The 20844-nt window shown below is 44.7% G+C and overlaps 1 protein-coding gene across 14 annotated transcripts; it reads right to left on the bottom strand.

Moving 5' to 3' along the window:
- Positions 1–819: 819 nt before the first annotated feature.
- Positions 820–12217, bottom strand: LOC100138271 (oviduct-specific glycoprotein-like). 14 transcript variants are annotated; one of them, XM_010802794.3, is made up of 11 exons: positions 12146–12217; positions 11596–11625; positions 10970–11210; positions 10005–10061; positions 9020–9185; positions 8021–8145; positions 6636–6744; positions 6351–6536; positions 4285–4401; positions 2490–2625; positions 820–1660 (listed from the first exon to the last, which is right to left on the bottom strand). In XM_010802794.3, exons 1-11 carry the CDS (start codon positions 12168–12170, stop codon positions 1197–1199), a joined length of 1656 nt encoding a protein of 551 aa, XP_010801096.1. In that variant the 5' UTR covers positions 12171–12217; the 3' UTR covers positions 820–1196. The 14 variants fall into 14 exon arrangements, with proteins under 14 accessions (XP_010801096.1, XP_015317141.1, XP_003585862.1 ...); XM_015461655.2 differs by having other exon boundaries at positions 9020–9146; XM_003585814.5 differs by having other exon boundaries at positions 11006–11210.
- Positions 12218–20844: the final 8627 nt, after the last annotated feature.

The raw sequence follows: 20844 nt of genomic DNA, 5'->3' as shown, positions 1-20844 counted from the left end.
CACAGCTTAAATGATTAACCTCTAGAATTATCAGCTAAATAAATGGCTGTTTTGTAAACTGGTTTTGAGGTTGGTTTGTTTTGTAGCTTAACTGATTTGTGATTTATGCTGTGGCAATGTGGTCCCAAGGTCATGTGCCCACCCATGTGTGGATACAGCCTTCACCTGCTTTATCATTTATGATAAATGCCTCCTCCCATAGGTATTTTAATGAACCCTAATTTTCAAGTCTTGGAGGCTGCACTTCCAAAAGAAAAGGTAACACTGATGGTAGATCAGACACTCACTATCATCATTGCTTCCCAGGAAGGGAGGGCTAGAAGTTGGACCTATGTCTATACTGACTTATAAGGGTGAATCATGCTCAGGAAAATAAACCGTAGGTATGTAGTGTGTAGTATAGACCTGGGAGAAGTGTGCAGATAACCAAAGTATGTTGATTTTGTCTTCCCCTCCACCACTCCTTATGGAGAGAACAGGTGGGGGTGGAGGTGTTTTATCAGACTTTCCAAAGACAAATAAGACTTTCCAAAGTAGGGAATATAACTAGAAGAGACAACTCCCTCCTCCTTCTCTCAGGCCCCTTCAGCAGTAGGGAAAACTTACGTAGAGGAGATTCTGGCTCTGACCATCAGTGAAGTCAGCAGTGTTCATTGCAGAGAGAGAAACACGTAATCAACACTGGAAAACATCAGCGTGGGACAGACACAAATTCCCTCTTTCCAAAAATAGCAAAGGGAAGTGATCTTGGAAGGAAGAAGATAACAATTGACTATCACTGGTCATTTCAAGAAAAGAGCTTCAGATAACTCAGACAGCTTCTTATGCTTTTAGTTTATTCGAGAAAGAAGAGATTAACTCACTATGACCTGGGGCCTGTTTGCCCCTGAGCACAAGCAGCTTCTATCAGGGGACCTAGACGAAGAGATAAGGGTTTCCCCCAGATTTTGCCCACAACAGACTTTGGGATCTTTTATTCACAGCAGAGTTTTCCAAGTTTCTTTAAAGAGAGGACTCATTAGAAAGGTTATCAAGTAGTCCAAAGAATGAGTCCATCAGTGGGAACAAAGGGGTTGTCAAAAGCAAGAGGAGTTGTCCCAGGAGGTGAGATGACAGAGCCAGAGAGCAGCATCCACTTTTCGCTTCTGTCTGAAGACCAAAGTAACCCACCAGGGGGTCAGGGTCCACCTCAGAAGTCAAAGTCTCCTCTCCAGAGTCTCAGCCCTCCCATCAGGGGTGACTGTCATCTTTCCGGAGGGGGTGGTCACCTTCTCAGGGACTCCAGCCTTCCTTCCTGGGGGTGTGACCTTCTGTCCAATCTGAAGGTGCACGGGATCCATGGCTATCCCTCCTGGGCTCCCCACCAGATGGCCCACAGGGAGCACAGGCTTCTCTCCAGGGCTCTCAGTCTTCCCTTCTGGAGCAGCAGTGTGCCTTTCAAAAGTCATAGGGGTCCTTGTAGGGGTCATAATCTCACTTCTGGGGGTTGTGGCCATTGCTGCAGACTTTCCTTTGGTCTCAGTGGCCACAGCCTCTCCTCCTGGGGGCAAAATACCCAAACTAGTGGTCAAATCCCTGGTCATAGTTGGCATTTCAGGGCCAATTGAAGAATTCACAGCAGTTGAAAACCACAATTTTGGTGAAGGAGTTGAGCTGAACTCTAGAAGAAATCAACAGAAGAGGGTGAGACTCCTACCTCTTCCTTCCCATCCTGTCACTGGCAGAACTAGAGCTGCTCCAGGGATGAAGTACCAGTTCCCAAACCAGAAGCAGAGGATTTCTGAATGCACCCACTTGTCAACACAGATAAAGTCTCCACACACAGAAGCCCAGCTTCCCCACTTAAACATATCAACATGATCCCAGGCACACATGGACACTCAGTGGGTTTGCTACATTTCCAGTTGAGTGACCCCAAGCAGGTCCGTCAGTTCTCTGTGCTCAGCCCCTCACTTTGGCCATCACACTTTGCACAAGACATGGACCCTGAGGCCTATTTCCTAACTTATGGAATCCTCAGGAAGAATCCTTTTGTGTCCCCTACTTGGGAGGCACAAGGAACAAGGCTGAGTGCAAGGAGGTTGCCCTAGAAAGCATGTTGTAAATAATTAAGCTGCAGTTTCATTTCCACCCCTGACTAGCTGTATTACCTTTCTGAGTCCAGGTCTCCTCACAAAATGGGGGTTATAGACCATCTCCAAGGATGTTGCAGATTTAGCATGCCAGGTTCCATCTCCTAACTGCCAGTGTGTATAATAATGTCATGAGTATAAGGATTATTCCCATTTTGTAGATGGGAAAACAAAGCTTAGAGAGGTCAAATGGAGCAAGCATCAGAACCAAGATTAGAAAGCAGACTGGCCTGGCATCAAAGCTTATTCTCTTCTTTCATTGTCATTTTGCCCCAACAAAGCCTTTAAATCTCACAGAAGGGACCCACCCAGTGGTTTTGCAACTGCCAACCCAGCTTCCAGGTCATAGCTACTCACCATCCTTCACCAGAAGATAATTCAACGTGTAGACAAGGGGGAAAGGGCCAGTGCCACAGAAAGCACCCGTGACATCATCCAGGTCCAATGTCCACACCATAGCCCCCCCAAAATGCTCTCTCTTTATGAAAAATGCCTAGAAAAGCAGTGGTCAGTCAACCTGCTGTACTAGCCATCTTCCAGACTGAGTACAATGGCAAAATCAGAAGGACTCTCAGAAGGCAGTATGGTAGGATGCTTAGCCATGTAGCCTGTATTTGACTCTAGCCTCTATTGCTTATTAGCTATGGGATCTTGAAGAAAAAAAAAAAAAAAGATACATAAGCCTTGTGGGTTTTAATTGCCCTCTATGTAAAAAAAAAAAAAAAATGGATAAAATTTCCAACATTTTTAGGATCCAGAGTTCCTATATGCACATATTACAACATAGGTGGAAGTGGAAGATAAAATGCTAAGTGAAATAAGCCAATTACAAAAGAATACTATGATTCCACTCATTGAGGTGCTTAGAGTAGTCAAATTCATACAGATGGAAGGTAGAGTGGTGATTACCAGGAGCTGAGTGAGGAAAGAGTGGGGAGTCATTTCAGTTTGGAAAGGGGAGAAAGTTCTGGAGGTAGATATGATAGCTGCACAGCAATGTGAATGTACTTAATGCTACTGCTGCTGCTAAGTCGATTCAGTCATGTCTAACTCTATGCGACCCCATAGATGGCAGCCACCAGGCTCCTCTGTCCCTGGGATTCTCCAGGCAAGAACACTGGAGTGGGTTGCCATTTCCTTCTCCAATGCATGAAAGTGAAAAGTGAATGTGAAGTCATTCAGTCATGTCCGACTCTTAGTGACCCGATGGACTACAGCCTACCAGGCTCCTCCAACCATGAGATTTTCCAGGCAAGAGTACTGGAGTGGGGTGCCATTGCCTTCTCTGTAATGCTACTGAAAGGTGACTAAAAAATGAATAAAATGGTGAATTTTATGTTATGTATATTTTGCCATAATTTTTAAAAGATTTTTAAATTCATACATGTAAGATATTTGGAGCAATATTTTGCACATAGTACATGTTCATAAATATTAAATATTGTCTGGTTCCCCAGCCTGCTAATCACCATTATCATCATATTAAATTGGAGATATTGCTTTATTTTTAAAAAATCATTTCAACATATCTTATGACATAGTGATGCCATAAAAGAGGAATAGAATGGATAATATCATGCCTTTTACACATAAAAGAAAATGAAGCATTTTATCCATGATTATTAAAACCTCAGATATAACTAAATGGAAGTTGTTTAGCATTGAATCCAGATTTTCTTATTACTTTACCAGAGTTCTCTTGTAAGACTGATGGAAAAGATTGTCATATGCAAATAAATACATGACTTAGCCAAACCAATTGGCTTCTTTCTGGGGTTTAATTTCCCCAGATGTGAAATAAGGAGGAACCAATTATTGCTAAGTTGGAAACTGTGAAGATTCTGACTTTTTTTTTTTTCCCCTACTTTTAGGCTAACAAGTTAACCTGTCAGGTTTTTTTTCAGTTTTATTTATTTTTACTTTACAATATTGTATTGGTTTTGCCATACATTGACATGAATCCACCATGGGTGTACATGTGTTCCCCATCCTGAACCCCCCTCCCACCTCCCTCCCCGTCCCATCCCTCTGGCAGTTTTATAGGCACATGCACGCGCACACACACACACACACACACACACACTGTACACACAAGGGTGTCATAGAAGCCAGAGGGAAACTATGTTGGAGCAATAAAGGAGCAAGCTCCCACCTTGTAACTAAAGCTGATGGCATCATCATAGCCAACCCACTCTTTCCCCTTGAAGGCATATGGTACGTACTGATCATCAATCCAGCATTTATTCATTCCCTCAATGAAGGAACAAATCTGCAGGAGCATCAGAACAGTGATCAGCTGTGTGGAGTTCCATGAAGAGAAGCACCAACAGACAAACTGTTCACACCCAGGGGTAAAGACTTCCTCTCTATTTTGGATAAATTCTTACTATTGCTTATTCCTTTCTCTAATATCCATGGTGGATAAACAGGTAGAGAACCAAGGAGTGAGTGGCAGCCTTTAAGAAATCAAACTAGACTTTGTAAATAATGTCAATACCAAACTACTACATAACAAACCTGAGTCTAGACCAAACCTGTACCTTTCTCAAAGACTCTTCATAAACAAGTATCTCCTTTGCTCATTAAACCAATGTAAACTGATCCATCCAGGTATTTATCAAACTAATTTTTGAATCTATAATAAATGTAAAGACCTGGAAGGCAGGGAGAACTAGGTTACTACATCAAAAAACCACTGACTGTAGACTGGGTACCCAACACTGTGCTGGAGACGGTATGCTGCAAAGACATAGAAATGTTCCATTTCGGCTGCAGAAGCTAATATGGAAGTTATTATTTTTTTGTTCATTAAAGGTGTTATCAAAACCTCATTAACATTACACTCCCTTGACTATGTCATCACTCATAATCAGGCTTCAATGGATTAGCAGGGAAACATCTCCAGGAGCAGGCACAGTGCAGAGATTGGAGAGACACCAGCATCCCCATTACCACCTCAGGCAAAGATGCAACTCTCCCTCTGGTGCCTGCTGTTCTTTGCCTAGGAGGTCCTGCCCACCCAACAGGATTTTACTGTGCTTCATAGTTCTGCTCAAAATCCACCAACTCCACACCCTACAGTCATGCACTTGGTGCCTCTTACTGTCTTCTCTTGTGTTCCACATTCCCTTGGATCCATGTCTCTTCCCCCCACTCAACAGCAAGCTTTGTTGAGACGGGGATTCGGGCATGGAATCGAGGTAGAGGAGAAAGAATCTGTGATGGGGGGTGTCATAGAATTGTCTCAAAATAATTGACTAGTGAGAAGGAAGGAGTCAGGAGTAGAGAAAAAAAAAGACTGGCCATGAGTGGTTAATGACTGAAGCTGGGTGAAGGGCATTTGGGCATCAGGGAGTGAGAGGACGTTATACTATTCTTTTACGTTTGCATATGTCTGATTATATACATATGGTAAATATTAATTATGTTTATTTAGGACATATAGTAAGTGAGGATTGACTTAACTGCCATTTAAGAATCTTCTGCTACTGCTAAGTCACTTCAGTCGTGTCCGACTCTGTGTGGCCCCATAGACGGCAGCCCACCAGGCTCCCCCATCCCTGGGATTCTCCAGACAAGAACACTGGAGTGGGTTGCCATTTCCTTCTCCAATGCATGAAAGTGAAAAGTGAAAGTAAAGTTGCTCAGTCATGTCTGACTCTTAGCGACCCCATGGACTGCAGCCTACCAGGCTCTTCCATCCATGGGATTTTCCAGGCAAGAGTACTGGAGTGGGGTGCCATTGCCTTCTCCGAAGAATCTTCTAAGGGGTGAAATATCTGCCCTGGGTCCATGGCTTTTTCAGGGAATGAGAGGATGCTATACTATTCTCTTACTTTTGAAAATATTTGAACTTTTGAAAATATATATATATATATATATCTTTCAAATATTAATTATGTTTATTTAGGCCATATAGTAATTCAGGATTGACTTAAATATTATTTAAGAATCTTCTAAGGAGTGAAATATCTGCCCCCCTCCATTCAGACTTCACCTAGTCCCTCACCTCTTACAAAGGGTTCAAATAACTTCCCCAAAAGAAAAGAGAATATCCCAGAGACTGGATGTCCCTTACCACAGCAAACCACCTCCTTGTCCTGTCTCTAGCCCTCAGTCTTGCCTTGGTCCCTTGTCCCTACTTTGGCCCTGGGCGCGGGTCGGGGAGCCCTAACTCACAGACAGAGGTTCACAGACAGAGGTTCCCGTTCCCGTCACCTCATAATAAGCCAAGAAGCCAGCTTGCTTGGTGTACTTCCCTGGAGATGCTGGTCCCACAGCTTGTGCCCTCAGCTCGTTCTGTGAAGCTTTGAGGAGGTGAAAAGTATGTCCATAGGTGGGGAGCCCCATGAGGAGCTTCTCAGGGGGGACCCCAAGCTGTCGCCAGTAATTCATGGCATATGCCTGCAGGGAGGAAGAACACAACCCCTCCTTGTTACCAAGAGCCACTGGCCTGGCTCAGGGGTGCATGTCTGGGCTGCCTGACAGCTTTCCTTTTCTTACCGAAGATTTGGGGTCTCCAGGCAGAGAGAACAGAGGGCTATTGTGTCCTGTGACCTTTTCCCAGCTTCCATGTAAGTCGTAAGACAAGATGCTGATGAAATCCAGGAGTCTGTAAGGGGCAAGAAGAGGAGGTATGAAGATCATGCTAGCTAGACTTTCACAACACCAACTAGCTAACTAGCTGAATGTCGGCCACCCAACACCCCTGCCATCTCTGCCTACTGAGATGGGGGCTAGGGACTGCCTGAGCCATGCCCTGCTTGTGAGAGCCTGCCCTGGAACACACAGCTGGTGAGGGACAGTGGTGTGTCAGGACCTATGCCCTCCAGAGAGTATCCAAGGGAGTGGATGGGATCAGAACAGGAAACAAAGGCATTCAGGCTGATATAAGTGTAGCAGAGGTCTGAATAAATGACATGTGTAATCAGACAGCATAAAAGTGCATCCATCTTTCTACTGTTTGAGGAACCAGTGAAACCCATCTCTTCCAGAAAGCTTTCCAGATGGTGAAGTGTAATTGAGCCTTACCAAGTCACAGTGTAGAGGTTAACATGGATTATCTAATTTAATTTTAATCTGGTTAATGTCCTAATTACCATAATTGTCCCCATTTTAAAATGAAAAAATTGAAACTCACGCAGTTACTTAATTTGGCTAAGGTGACCCAGCTGGATGAAGGTGGAGTCCTCAATCCTGCCTGGCTATAAGACCAACACTAGCCAACTCAGCTCACTGGAGCTCTCACCTCTCTCCTGACACATGGAACCCACTCTCCCTAAGTGTCATCACACACAGCAATAGCATCATCTCAGGTATGTTGCATCTGCCTCACTTTTAACATCAGGAAACACTTGATTCTTGAACTTTGATAGAATTAGTCCAGAACTGGCATGCCCAGAGAGATATGAGCTCCCTCCGTCTGGTTTTGTGACTTTGGCATGAAGACCTCTGCTCTGAAAATGGGCCCTGACTGGGCATTCCTATTTTTGTTTCAGAGGCAGTAGTTGGTAACTCACCCATGTCTCTGATGCCAGCCCTCTGGCACCCAGTACACACCCACAGGGGACTCCAGCAGAACAGAGGTCAAGCCCCTGGATTCACTCCTTGAGGCCCAGCTATGGACGATGCTGATACCTACCCAAAGGGATGCTGTGGTGTGGCCAGATGCTCCATTACTCCCCTCTGATCTCCTCAGGAAAGTCCAGGCTATAAAGAATAATCCTTGTCCCCACCTACATTCGTGCTTAGCCCACTTCCCACAGGTGCTCTCACAGCAGGGCAGGAAGTCAAAGCTCCAGGACAGTGCTGGGCACCTCTGGGTTCTGAGCCCAAGATGCCTTCTTCCCTCCAGTGCCCCCCTCACCAGGTGAGGAGCACCCACTCACCTGCCCAGAAGGCGTGCTTCATACGCTTTCTGGACGACATGGGGGTCCCCAGAGACGGCAGCAGACAGCAGCAGCCTTGGACGCATGGTGAGCTGGGCCTCATTCTTGAAGGCCTGCAGGAGCTCCTGGGAAGAGAGAGGCAGATGAGAGAAATGGACAAAGTAGAGTCGAGTTGGGGAAAGCAGGAGTCATCCAGGAAACAATCTTCCACAATAACAGAGCCCCTGGAGCCAGGAGAGTCAGACACAGGCCCTGCCCACAGGTTCCCAAGAAAGGAGGACGTGAGCCAGTGCAGTAAGGCATTGGGCAGAGGGCTGGCTGCAGGCCCAGGAGCAGAATTCAGACAGCCTGCCTGAGGGAGTCCAGCAGATGCATGGAGAAAGTGTCACTCAGGCTGGAGGGCTGGGGCCAGGCCAGTGGTGATGGAGGGAAAGACCTCCACAGGGCCCCTGCTCAGTAGCCTCTGTCCACACCTGCAGATGACAGCAGTAAAAGAACCTTCTGTGACCACTCTCCTGCCCTGCCCCCAGCCCTAGGCTCCTCCTGTGCCTGGAGCCCAGACATGGTCAAAACAGAATCACTTTTGGATTTGGGAGCTGCCATGCTGGCCTTTTGGAGAAGGCCATGGCACCCCACTCTGGTACTCTTGCCTGGAGAACCCCATGGCAGAGGAGCCTGGTAGGCTGCAGTCCATGGGGTCGCTAAGGGTCGGACACGACGGAGCGACTTCACTTTCACTTTTCACTTTCATGCACTGGAGAAGGAAATGGCAACCCACTCCAGTGTTCTTGCCTGGAGAATCCCAGGGGCAGGGAAGCCTCATGGGCTGCCATCTATGGGGTCGCACAGAGTCGGACATGACTGAAGCGACTTAGCAGCAGCAGCAGCAGCATGCTGGCCTTTTCATTATGAAGCACAGGGAAGCCAGCAACTCCATGGGGTGGCAAAAGAGTTGCACATGACTTAGCCACTGGACAACAACAACAAAGCTGGCCTTACTTCAAGTAAGGAGACAAAGGTCCAGCGGTCACGCGCAGGGCTGCCTCTGAGTCCAGGGTACAAGAAGAAGAGGTCCAGACCATCAAAGCCATGTGTCCTCAGGAGGGCGATCACTGAACTGACGAACCTTTCCCGGTTGGAAAACATGGACAGCATCGTGGTGAACCTGCAGGGGGACCAGGGCCGAGGCCAGGAGTGCTTTCTGCATAACCGTGCTCCCCCCAACCACTCCCCTGCAAGGCTCTTTGGTTCATATGTGACTGAGGAAAGGAAGGTGGAACTTTAAAACTCTCAAACCTTCTTAAGTCCCTTCCCAGCCCTGGACTTCAGGCTCCAGGGAGGATTTGCAAACCACACCTGCCCCTGCCAGATGGAAGCAACACTCAGCCTGGGGTGGAGACAGTGGCTCAGAACAGCTCTGCCTTTGAAATGTTCACCCCTGGCCAGGCACTGACTCTTTGTCTAAACAGATAAGGGGAGGGAACATGAGAAAAAGGCCAGCATTTCCAGAAAGATCTCTGAGCTAATGGGCCTCATAACATGGCACAAGAGGGCCAGGCTCTGACCAGGGGTTCTAGAGTCTTTGCTATTCTGTTTATTAGCTGTTTGTTCTCCATTTTTTCTAGTATTTTCTCTTCCATAGTGAAGACATTATTGGAAAATCTTTAGAATAGTAAAGCTGAACTTTAAGTAATTTGGGGCTAGTCCTACATGCAATGATTAACCAGATTCAGACTTTGGCAGGCTTGGTTCCATTACCTGATCATCATCCCTAGCTGATCATCTCTCAGGAACACCTGGGTGAAATACAGTAAGTTACCAAAGCTCTCATTCATGCTTTTTTCCTACAAATTTGGAATGCAAACAGCCACTTTGTAATCCTTTCTCCTAGCAATCATGAGATAATGAGTATAAAGCTGGCCTGCTCCCCTGACCCATCACCTCAACCCTACCCCAGAGAGAAGACCCAATAGCACAGACTCACCTCGAGGTGCCAAAGTTCCACCCCCCAGTGGACAGCAGAGTTTTCAGCCCTCTGTTACTGTGAGGAGGGACAGAGTCGGTGAGCTGGATTCTCATTCAGTCATTTGGGGAACAGTGGGAAGTAGTGGAGATGGGAGGAGGGGGAGGGAAAGGAGGCAGCGGGTGGAGTAACCTAAGGGAGAAAGAAGTGGAGCCCAAGATGGGGAAGAAGGATAAAAGAGACAGCAACCAGTCCACATATAGATCATCACACCCAGGATCCCAGGCTGTCTAAGCCCCCCAAACTCCCCACTCCCATGACATTCCCAGGAAAAGAAAAGGCAGCCTAAATTTTCTCTTCACCCACTTTTTTGGTCAACAAACATTTACTGAGCAATTAATATGTGCCTCTGACTGCTTTAGGTGCTTGAAACACAGCAGTGAACAGATGGACAAGCTCCCTGCTCTCCTCTCTGGAGGCTGTGCTCTAGTGACATGGATTTTCTCTGCCCTTCTACAACCATGCACACAGCGACAGACCACTCCCCACAGAGGACAGCCCAGGAAGCCTGGAGAGAGAACACTGAGCACCAGCTCTCTGCTGGGCGCTGACCCAGCCACTGGTGTACAAAGACCATAGACACCAGCCCTTCCCTTGGGGTTCATTTGCAGGTGACAAATGATAATGAAACACTAGCACTTGTGAAGCTTTTGTGAGATGCAGCTCTCTCCAAAGCATTTGAAAATAGAATCCTGAGCACTGGGCTTGAAGGGTGAGTTGGGGTGCAATGCAGAGAAGAGAGAGGAGCATATCCTAGGCAGGGGCACAGCAGCCACAGGGGCAGGGAGGCAAGGACGAGCTCAAAGTGCTGATCAACGGGGAACTCCCAGAGCAGGGACACTACAGAGAGCCCTTGACAGAAGGAGGGACCCAAGGATCAGAGGAAAGGTGACGACTAACAGAAGAAAAGACTTACTCCTCTTTACCTGTAAAATACAGCCCCACAGACACAGTGAACACACCTCTCCTTGAGCTTGTTGAACTCTGGGTAGAGGATTTTCTCATCCAGGGGATCCTTAGGAACAATCTGGTTGTTATTCATAGAGGCAAAGGCAAATACCAGGTGGGTGCAGAGAAACGGGTCCAGATCCCGGGGCAGGATCGAGGCAGGGCCGGGCCGACTAAATGCCCAGTTGGTGAAATAACACACCAGCTTGTGAGCAGCACCTGGCAGGGGACAGCAGACATTATTGATAGAAACCAAGTGGGGATGGAGCTCAGCATCCACAGAGCAGTGTTGACACTGCCCGAGAGGCTAGGCTACTGTAACTGCTCCCTCACACATACACACTCCAGAGCTACAAGGAGGGCAGGTCCTTCCCCCACTGCTGGGGTCCCCCGGGGAAAGAACACCTCCTGAAACCCTGGTCAGAATGGATCCAAGAGTATGGATCCTGGCACAGAGAAGACCCAACAGTGACTGAGAATCCGCCGTTGAGCCAATTTGGGTCAATGATCCTCGACGCAGAGCCAAGGCGGGCACAGGGGACACTGGACTTGGAGCAGTTCTCAGTGGACACTCTCCCCGGCTCTGGAGAGGACGTTTCCTCACCATCATGGTGTTTCAGCACAAGGAGCAGCCCTGCAGGAGACGAAGGAAGAAACACATGCAGATTCACACACACACCTCAGCTCACCCTCCAGTTCCCACAAATGCAGACACACACACCCTTTCCTCCTTCCTCTTCTCTACACTGAGTGGGTGAAGCCAGATCTATCTAAGCTCCTTTCCACTCCAATATACCCTACATGTAGACACACAGGCTTTGGGATGACCATGACACTGAGAAGTCCCAGCAAAGGTTCCGGGCCAGTGGTTCTCAACCTTGGAAGATATGTAAACATAGTGATTTCCTGGCTCCTCCCACTGACATTCTGATCAATGGGTCTGAAGTGGAGGCCAGGCATAAAAACACTTAATTGCAGCCAGTGAGAACCATTGCTCTGATCACTTCTCCTTTCACTCTGTCCTGTCCACCTCTACCTAATCCAGGCCCCTGAGGCCCAGGATGCTTCTTGGGTACCACAGAGACAATAAGCTGATGAAGCCCAGCACCTCCTGAACTAAGAGACATTTGAGGGGTGGGACCCACCACACTCACCAACCCACAGTAGCAGCTTCCCCATCTCTGTGGTCTGACTGCTGCAGGCCTAGGGCTGGAGCCCCTTTATATGAGATTCCCCAGGTACAACCGTGGGACAGCACTGGGACAATCCAGCCACACACACACACAAAACCAGGGACAGTGATTAATGCATGGCTGCCCCAAAGTCACAGTGACCCCAGCATCTTCTGTCCTCCCACCCAGCAGAGCCATAGCTCTGAGATCCAACAAAGCAACAACTCCCTCTGACACTGGCACAGAGGAGGTATCCGTGACCGGCCCTAGTGAGGGCAGGGCCGTGTTCAGCCCCTCTTCCTGGAATTCAGACCCACATGGACTGAGTACAAGGAAGAAACACTGAAGGGCAGCAGTGATTCTGTTGTTATATTAGTGGTTAGGAAAATTGTGTAATGTAAAGCTAAAAATTCCCAACTATGGACTCAGGAAGGGCAAAGTTTGAATCCCAGTGTCAAAAATTAGTTTTAGCATCTGGAGCCAGTTACTTAGCTCTTTGAGCTTTAGTTTCTACACTTGTAAAATGGAGATAACACTTGAACTTACCTCATAGCATTTTATACTGATTAAAGACATAGCATGTGAAAAACTTAGTTCAGTGCTTTGAACTGTGGTGCTGGAGAAGACTCTTGAGAGTCCCTTGGGCTGCAAGGAGACCAAACCAGTCAATCCTAAAGGAAATCAACCCTGAATATTCACTGGAAGGACTGATGCTGAGGCTGAAGCTCCAATACTTTTGCCACCTGATGCAAAGATCCTACTCATTGGAAAAGACCCTAATGCTGGGAAAGTTGAGGGCAGGAGGAGAAGAGGGTGAAAGAAGATGAGATGGTTGGATGGTATCACCTACTCAATGGACATAAGTTTGAGCAAACTCCGGGACATAGTGAAGGACAGGGAAGCTTGGTGTCCTGCAGTCCATGGGGTCACAAAGAGTCAGACACAACAGAGCAACTGAACAACAACAAGGGCTCAGTGAAAGATAGCAGTTATTAGAGAAGAGACAAGAGTTTGCCCCCAGATCAGGGTTCTCAAACTCAAGTGCTGACAGGCAGGTAATGTAAATTGGTGAAGTGGACACAATAGAATAGCTCACACTCCAATTGATTAGAAGAATAACAGTGCTCCTACTGTATAGCACAGGGAACTCTGCTCAATGTTTTGTGACAGCCTAGACAGGAAGGGCATTTAGGGGACAGTGGATACATGATATGTATGGCTGAGTCCCTTTACTATGCACCTGAAACTATCACAACATTGTTAATCAGCTATACTCCAGTATAAAATGAAAAGTTTACAAAAAAGAATAACAATGCAAGCCCAGTGATACACTTCAGGTAACATGAAGTCTCTCAGCTGGGAGACATCAAAGATCAGTATTAACAGGGACAGCACTCTGAGTGCCAAACATTAGTGCCACTAATGTTTGCCTTGCAGTGAAATAGAACCAATACTTTGGAGGATTCTTCAGTTTCTCAAGAGAAGACAAAAATCTGAATTTTTGAATGAGTCAATAATGTTTGAGCCAATATATGAGCCAATGGTGACACTGTCATGAGAGGTATCATAAACCTAAGAAATATAATGAATGCAGTTCTGGACACCTAATTGTCAATTTTTTTAAAACACAATAATAATATGAAGGATAAATAAAATAAGTATATAAGCAAATGTTTGCATGATCCACCAGTTTTCTTTTCTGCTACCAAGGTTCTCAAACCTTGAGTAGGTCCCATATTTCAGAGTGTGACCCTCCATCATAGGGACAGAAATTTTGTTATCAGTGTATCCAATACACCTGTCTTCTTAGAGATTCAGACTGCTCACTTAATCCACACACAATGGAGGGACTAATCAGATGTCAATAAAATAAATGCCACTGGGAAATAACAATGACTAGTGGTTTAATCTGCTTCATTTCTAGTATGAACACCAGGAAAGTGTAACTTGTATCAGTAAGTTGTTTGGTATCATGGAACAAAAACAATAAGTGGTATAGAATGTTTAGAGTAAAAATATTTCACTGAAACCTGGGAAAGCCTGAGGGAATACTCTACCCAGCAGAGGCTGTGTCTCCATTTGTTCATCTCTCTTTGTCTTCCTTTTTGTATTCAATGAATATTTCATTGAGCATAGTCCAGGCCCTGACGGGCTTCCCACAGAGTGCAAGTCATAAAGAATCCATCTGCCAATTCAGGAGATGAGGGGGTTTGATCCCTGGATCAGGAAGATCCCCTGGAGAAAGAAATGGCAACCCACTCCAGTATTTCTTGCCTGGAGAATCCCATGGGCAGAGGAACCTGGAGGGCTACAGTCCATGGGTCACAAAGAGTCAGACATGACTAAGCACATGCAAACAGGCCCTGATAGACACCAGTTTCTGCTCAAGGAACCTCTAGTATAGTGAACACATGGATCACATCTCCCAGAGTTAAAGCATGTCTCTATCTTAGTCTCTTGGATTAAGTGCAGTGGGAGATACATGAGTTTTGTTTCCAAAAAACCTTGAGATCCAATACCTGCTCTGTAGTATCATTAGGTCCAACTGCATGCTCAATGCCACCTTCCATACCTTGGGTTAATGTGAACCTGAATCAAGAGATTCCTGAATCCAACACTGGATCATGTTTGGCAACAACTCACACCATTGGTTAGATCACCCCTAGTGTGGTTTCTAACTCTAATGACCAATCTCTTATTTGCTTCCCAGTTCCTAGCCCTTGTGCCCTAAGTCTTGTTTCTAGGTCTCTGCTTTGATTTCTCCTCCTGGTTTATAAACTGTAGGTACCACACTTGGTTTCTGGGGCCTGGATCCTGACTCATTCTTGCCAAGCTCCTGGGGCTTAACTGCCTGCCTTTTAAGACCTCCCTGATGTGAGTGCTTGCCTCTCTCTGCTTCTGAGCCTTCTCTCACCCCACCTCCTGCCACCCAGACTCTGCATCACTGAGATTTCCCACAAGGTTTGTTCTCTTCCACCCAAGGTTTGTTCTCTTCTCCTGCCAAGGGGGCTGGTTGTTAATGCTGTGCCCATCACAGAGACAAATCTGTTGGCCAGCTGAACCTCCTTCATCTGTACCTGGGTCAGTGCTCTGGACTCCTATCCCAGACCTGCCTGTCCCATACCTTCAAAAGTGACTGATGATACTGAGAAGAATGGCAAGATATAACAATGGATGCCCAGGAGTGACCCTTGCTTCATTCAGGGGTGACTGTGCCAAAGAGTGGGCAACTAAAGCTCCATGTGTAGCAGATGATGAACAGCGAAACACTGGGCTATGTTGAAAACCAGTGTGCCATGTCGCTCCGGTCACTCCCAATCCTCCTCCTTGAGTTCTTGCTGTCAGAAGACAACCACTGCTTTGTATTATTACACACCCATCAGATACTTAGAAAACACTCCTTCCTAATGCTTAGCCTGTTCTCATAAAATGAGAAAAGACACGTACAAATGTCTTTTAGTTGACCTGCTGAAGAAATTCCACAGCAAACAGCCCCTCCCATATTCTATAGCACTCCACTAAATGAGGGCAAGATCACAGAGGCAAAAGGCTTTGCGTTTAACAAAGCATTTGACCAAATTTTTCATGATTCTCATGTGGAAGAAATGGAGAAGTTTGATTTGAACAAAAGCAACTGGTTGACTAACATAAGAACACAAAGAGAATCGACTACAGATCAGTATAAACTTGGAGAGGTTTACCATGTCTCTAAAATGAAGGAGATAGACTAGAGTGTTGTTTCCCAGTATTTAATATAAAAGATGATTTTTGGCTGTGTATTATGATTTTTTATTTTCACATTTATGCATTTATTTTAATGTGTATTAAAAAATGTATACTACCCCCAAATCCCATGATTTCATATATTAAAGTGTAAAAATTGAGGCAACTCAAAAAGAAATATTTTAATAAAGTAGTAAAGGTGAAAATTATTCAATCTCCTCAGAAGTCATTTTGAGAACACCACAATCCTATTACCCAGCAACTTCCCCTTAAGAAATTTGCCATGCAGAGATATCTGCCCAATTATACAAAGAAAGTATGTTCACTGCAGGTTTATTTGCAACAACAATAGCAACAAAAAACAACAGGCAAATCTCAGCTAACTAAATGACCATTATTGAGAGATATATAAACATGTTATTACACATTGTTATCCATTGAATGGCCTCTTTCTTTACCTTTTAAGCAAGCGACTCTCAACTGGGCAATACTCTGCCCCCCATCGGACATATGGCAATGTCTGGAGACATTTTTCATTGTCACAGTGGAGGCAGGGGTGGTACTAGTACAAGACGGATAAAAGCCAGGGATGCTGCTAAACATCCTACATTGCACAAGACAGCCCCTCATAACAAAGAATTACCCAGTATTGATAATGAATAATCAAAAAGGTGAAATATCTTGGTTAAACTTGAGTTGTTTTCATTGTTGTTCTTTTAATTCTATCACAAACCTGAGATCGTATATATACTTACCTCTTATTACCTTAGATTTTTAATTAAACAACTGTTTCTTTTTTAATTTATTTTAATTGGACGCTAATTACTTTACAATATTGTAGTGCTTTTTGCCATACACTGACATGAATCGGCCATGGGTGTACATGTGTTCCCCATCCTGAGCCCCCCCTCCCACCTCCCTCCCTATCCCATCCCTCTGGATCATCCCAGTGCACCAGCCTTGAGCACCCTGTCTCATGCATCAAACCTGGACTTGGCGATATGTTTCACATATGAGAATATACATGTTTCAGTGCTCAGATCATCCCACCCTTGCCTTCTCCCACAGAGTCCAAAAGACTGTTCTATATCTGTGTGTGTGTGTGTGTATGTGTGTGTTTGGTGCTCATTTCTTTTTTATTATTATTATTTTTTAAATTTATTTATTTATTTATTTTACTTTACAATATTGTATTGGTTTGTGATACATTGACTTGAATATGCCATGGGTGTACATGTGTTCCCCATCCTGAACCCCCTCCCACCTCCCTCCCCATCCCATCCCTCTGGGTCATCCCAGTGCACCAGCCCCGAGCACCTTGTATCATGCATTGAACCTGGACTGGCGATTCATTTCACATATGATAATTTACATGTTTCAATGCCATTCTCCCATATCATCATGCCCTTGCCCTCTCCCACAGAGTTCAAAAGACTGTTCAATACATCTGTGTTTCTTTTGCTGTCTTGCTTACAGGGTTATTGTTACCATCTTTCTAAATTCCATATATATGCATTAGTATACTGTATTGGTGTTTTTCTTTCTGGCTTACTTCACTCATATAATAGGCTCCAGTTTCATCCACCTCATTCCAACCGATTCAAATATATTCTTTTTAATGTCAAATAGGTTCCAAATAGGAAAGGGGGTATATCAAGGCTGTATATTGTCACCCTGTTTATTTAACTTCTATGCAGAGTGCATCATGAGACACGCTGGGCTGAAAGAAGCACAAGCTGGCATCAAGACTGCCGGGAGAAATATCAATAACCTCAGATATGCAGATGACACAACCCTTATGGCAGAAAGTGAAGAGGAACTAAAGAGCCTCTTGATGAAAGTGAAAGAGGAGAGTGAAAAAGTTGGCTTAAAGCTCAACATTCAAAAAATGAAGATCATGGCATCTGGTCCCATCACTTCATGGGAAATAGATGGGGAAACAGTGGAAACAGTGTCAGACTTTATTTTGGGGGTTCCAAAATCACTGCATATGGTGACTGCAGCCATGAAATTAAAAGATGCTTACTCCTTGGAAGGAAAGTTATGACCAACCTAGATAGCATATTGAAAAGCAGAGATATTACCTTGCCAACAAAGGTCCATCTAGTCAAGGCTATGGTTCTTCCAGTGGTCATGTATGGATGTGAGAGTTGGACTGTGAAGAAAGCTGAGCGCCGAAGAATTGATGCTTTTGAATTGTGGTGTTGGAGAAGACTCTTGAGAGTCCCTTGGACTGCAAGGAGATCCAACCAGTCCATCCTAAAGGAGATCAGTCCTGGGTGTTCATTGGAAGGACTGATGCTGAAGCTGAAATTCCAATACTTTGGCCACCTCATGCGAAGAGCTGACTCATTGGAAAAGACCCTGATGCTGGGAGGGATTGGGGGCAGGAGGAATAGGGGACGACAGGGGATGAGATGGCTGGATGGCATCACCGCCTTGATGGACATGAGTTTGAGTGAACTCCGGGAGTTGGTGCTGGACAGGGAGGCCTGGCATGCTGCAATTCATGGGGTCGCAAAGAGTCGGACACAACTGAACAACTGAACTGAACTGAACTGAATATTCCCATCATTATGTTTCATATATTCACATATACATCATTCTGTATATGTACCACAGCTTTCCTATCCATTCGTCTGCTGATGGACATCTAGATTGCTTCCTTGTTCTGGCTATTATAAACAGTGCTGCAATGAACACTGGGGTACACGTGTCTCTTTCAATTCTGGTTTCCTTGGTGTGTATGCCCAGCAGTGGGATTGCTGGGTCATATGGCAGGTCTGTTTCCAGTTTTTTAAGGAATCTCCACACTGTTCTCCATAGTGGCTGTACTAGTTTGCATTCCCACCAACAGTGTAAGAGGGTTCCCTTTTCTCCACACCCTCTCCAGCATTTATTGCTTGTAGACTTTTGGATAGCAGCTATTCTGACCAGCATAAGATGACACCTCATTGTGGTTTTGATTTGCATTTCACTGGCGTGCTGTGATTCATGGGGTCACAAGGAGTCGGATACGACTGAGCGACTGAACTGAACTGATAATGAGTGGTGTTGAGCATATTTTCATGTGTTTGTTAACCATCTGTATGTCTTCTTTGGGGAAGTTCTTTGGCCCATTTTTTGATTGGGTCGTTTATTTTCCTGGAATTGAGCTGCAGGAGTTGCTTGTAAATTTTGGAGATTAATTCTTTGCCAGTTGCTTCATTTGCTATTATTTTCTCCCATTCTGAAGGCTGTCTTTTCACCTTGCTTATAGTTTCCTTCGTTGTGCAAAAGCTTTTAAGTTTAATTAAGTTCCATTTGTTTATTTTTTGCTTTTATTTCCATTACTCTGGGAGGTGGGTCATAGAGGATCCTGCTGTGATTTATGTTGGAGAGTGTTTTGCCTATATTTTCCTCTAGGAGTTTTATAGTTTCTGGTCTTACATTTAGATCTTTAATCCATTTTGAGTTTATTTTTGTGTATGGTGTTAGAAAGTGTTCTAGTTTCATTCTTTTTTTTAATTTTATTTTTAAACTTTACAATATTGTATTAGTTTTGCCAAATATTGAAATGAATCCGCCACAGGTATACCCGCGTTCCCCATCCTGAACCCTCCACCCTCCTCCCTCCCCTCCCCTCCTTCTGGGTCGTCCCAGTGCACCAGCCCCAAGCATCCAGTACCGTGCATCAAACCTGGACTGGCGACTCGTTTCATACATGATATTATACATGTTTCAATATTATTCTCCCAAATCTCCCCACCCTCTCTCTCTCCCACAGAGTCCATAAGACTGATCTATACATCGGTGTCTCTTTTGCTGTCTCGTACACAGGGTTATTGTTACCATCTTTCTAAATTCCATATATATGCATTAGTATACTGTTCTTTTACAAGTGGTTGACCAGTGTTCCCAGCACCACTTGTTAAAGAGACTGTCTTCTCCATTGTATATTCTTGCCTCCTTTGTCAAAGATAAGGTGTCCATAGGTTTGTGAATTTATCTCTGGGCTTTCTATTTTATTCCATTGATCTATATCTCTGTCTTTGTGCTAGTACCATACTGTCTTGTTGACCAGTTGCTTTGTAGTATAGCCTGAAGTCAGGCAGTTCCTCCTGTTCCTCCAGTTCCATTCTTCTTTCTCAAGATTGCTTTGGATATTCTAGGTTTTTTTGTATTTCCATACAAATTGTGAAATTATTTGTTCTAGTTCTGTGAAAAATACCATTGGTAGTTGATAGGGATTGCATTGAATCTATAGATTGCTTTGGGTAATATACTCATATTCACTATATTGATTCTTCTGATGCATGAACATGATATATTTCTCCATCTATTTGTGTCCTCTTTGATTTCTTTCATGAGTGTTTTATAGTTTTCTATATATAGGTCTTTGGTTTCTTTAGGTAGATTTATTCCTAAGTATTTTATTCTTTTCGTTGTAATGGTGGATGGAATTGTTTCCTTAATTTCTCTTTCTGTTTTCTCATTGTTAGTGTACAGGAATGCAAGGTATTTCTGTGTTAATTTTATATCCTGCAACTTTACTATATTCATTGATAAGCTCTAGTAATTTTCTGGTGGAGTCTTTAGGATTTTCTATGTAGAGGATCATGTCATCTGCAAACAGGGAGAGTTTTACTTCTTCATTTCCAGTCTGGATTCCTTCTATTTCTTTTTCTGCTCTGATTTCTGTGGCCAAAACTTCCAAAACTATGTTGAATAGTAGTAGTGAGAGTGGGCACCCTTGCCTTGCTCCTGACTTTAGGGGAAATGCTTTCAATTTTTCACCATTGAGGATAATGTTTGCTGTGGGTTTGTCATATATCGCTTTTATTATGTTGAGGTATGTTCCTTCTATCCCTGCTTTCTGGAGGGTTTTTATCATAAATGATGTTGAATTTTGTCTAAGGCTTTCTCTGCATCTATTGAGATAATCAAATGATTTTTATATTTCAATAATAATGTTAATG

This window comes from Bos taurus, chromosome 3 (assembly GCF_002263795.3).
Source record: "Bos taurus isolate L1 Dominette 01449 registration number 42190680 breed Hereford chromosome 3, ARS-UCD2.0, whole genome shotgun sequence".
NCBI classification, from domain to species: domain Eukaryota; kingdom Metazoa; phylum Chordata; class Mammalia; order Artiodactyla; family Bovidae; genus Bos; species Bos taurus.
The sequence above is the reverse complement of the archived record's forward strand: the minus strand, read 5'-3'. Positions and strand labels throughout refer to the sequence as shown.

Bases quoted from the DNA above. Each gene is read 5' to 3' on its own strand.
- LOC100138271 (XM_010802794.3), bottom strand. From the start codon at position 12,170: ATGGGGAAGCTGCTACTGTGGGTTG. The intron at 9,186-10,004 runs GTGAGTCTGTGC...GTCCCCCTGCAG, and splicing joins TGGAACTTTGGCACCTCGAG to GTTCACCACGATGCTGTCCA. The intron at 8,146-9,019 runs GTAAGGCCAGCT...CTCTCTTCCCAG, and splicing joins CCTTTGTCTCCTTACTTGAA to GAGCTCCTGCAGGCCTTCAA.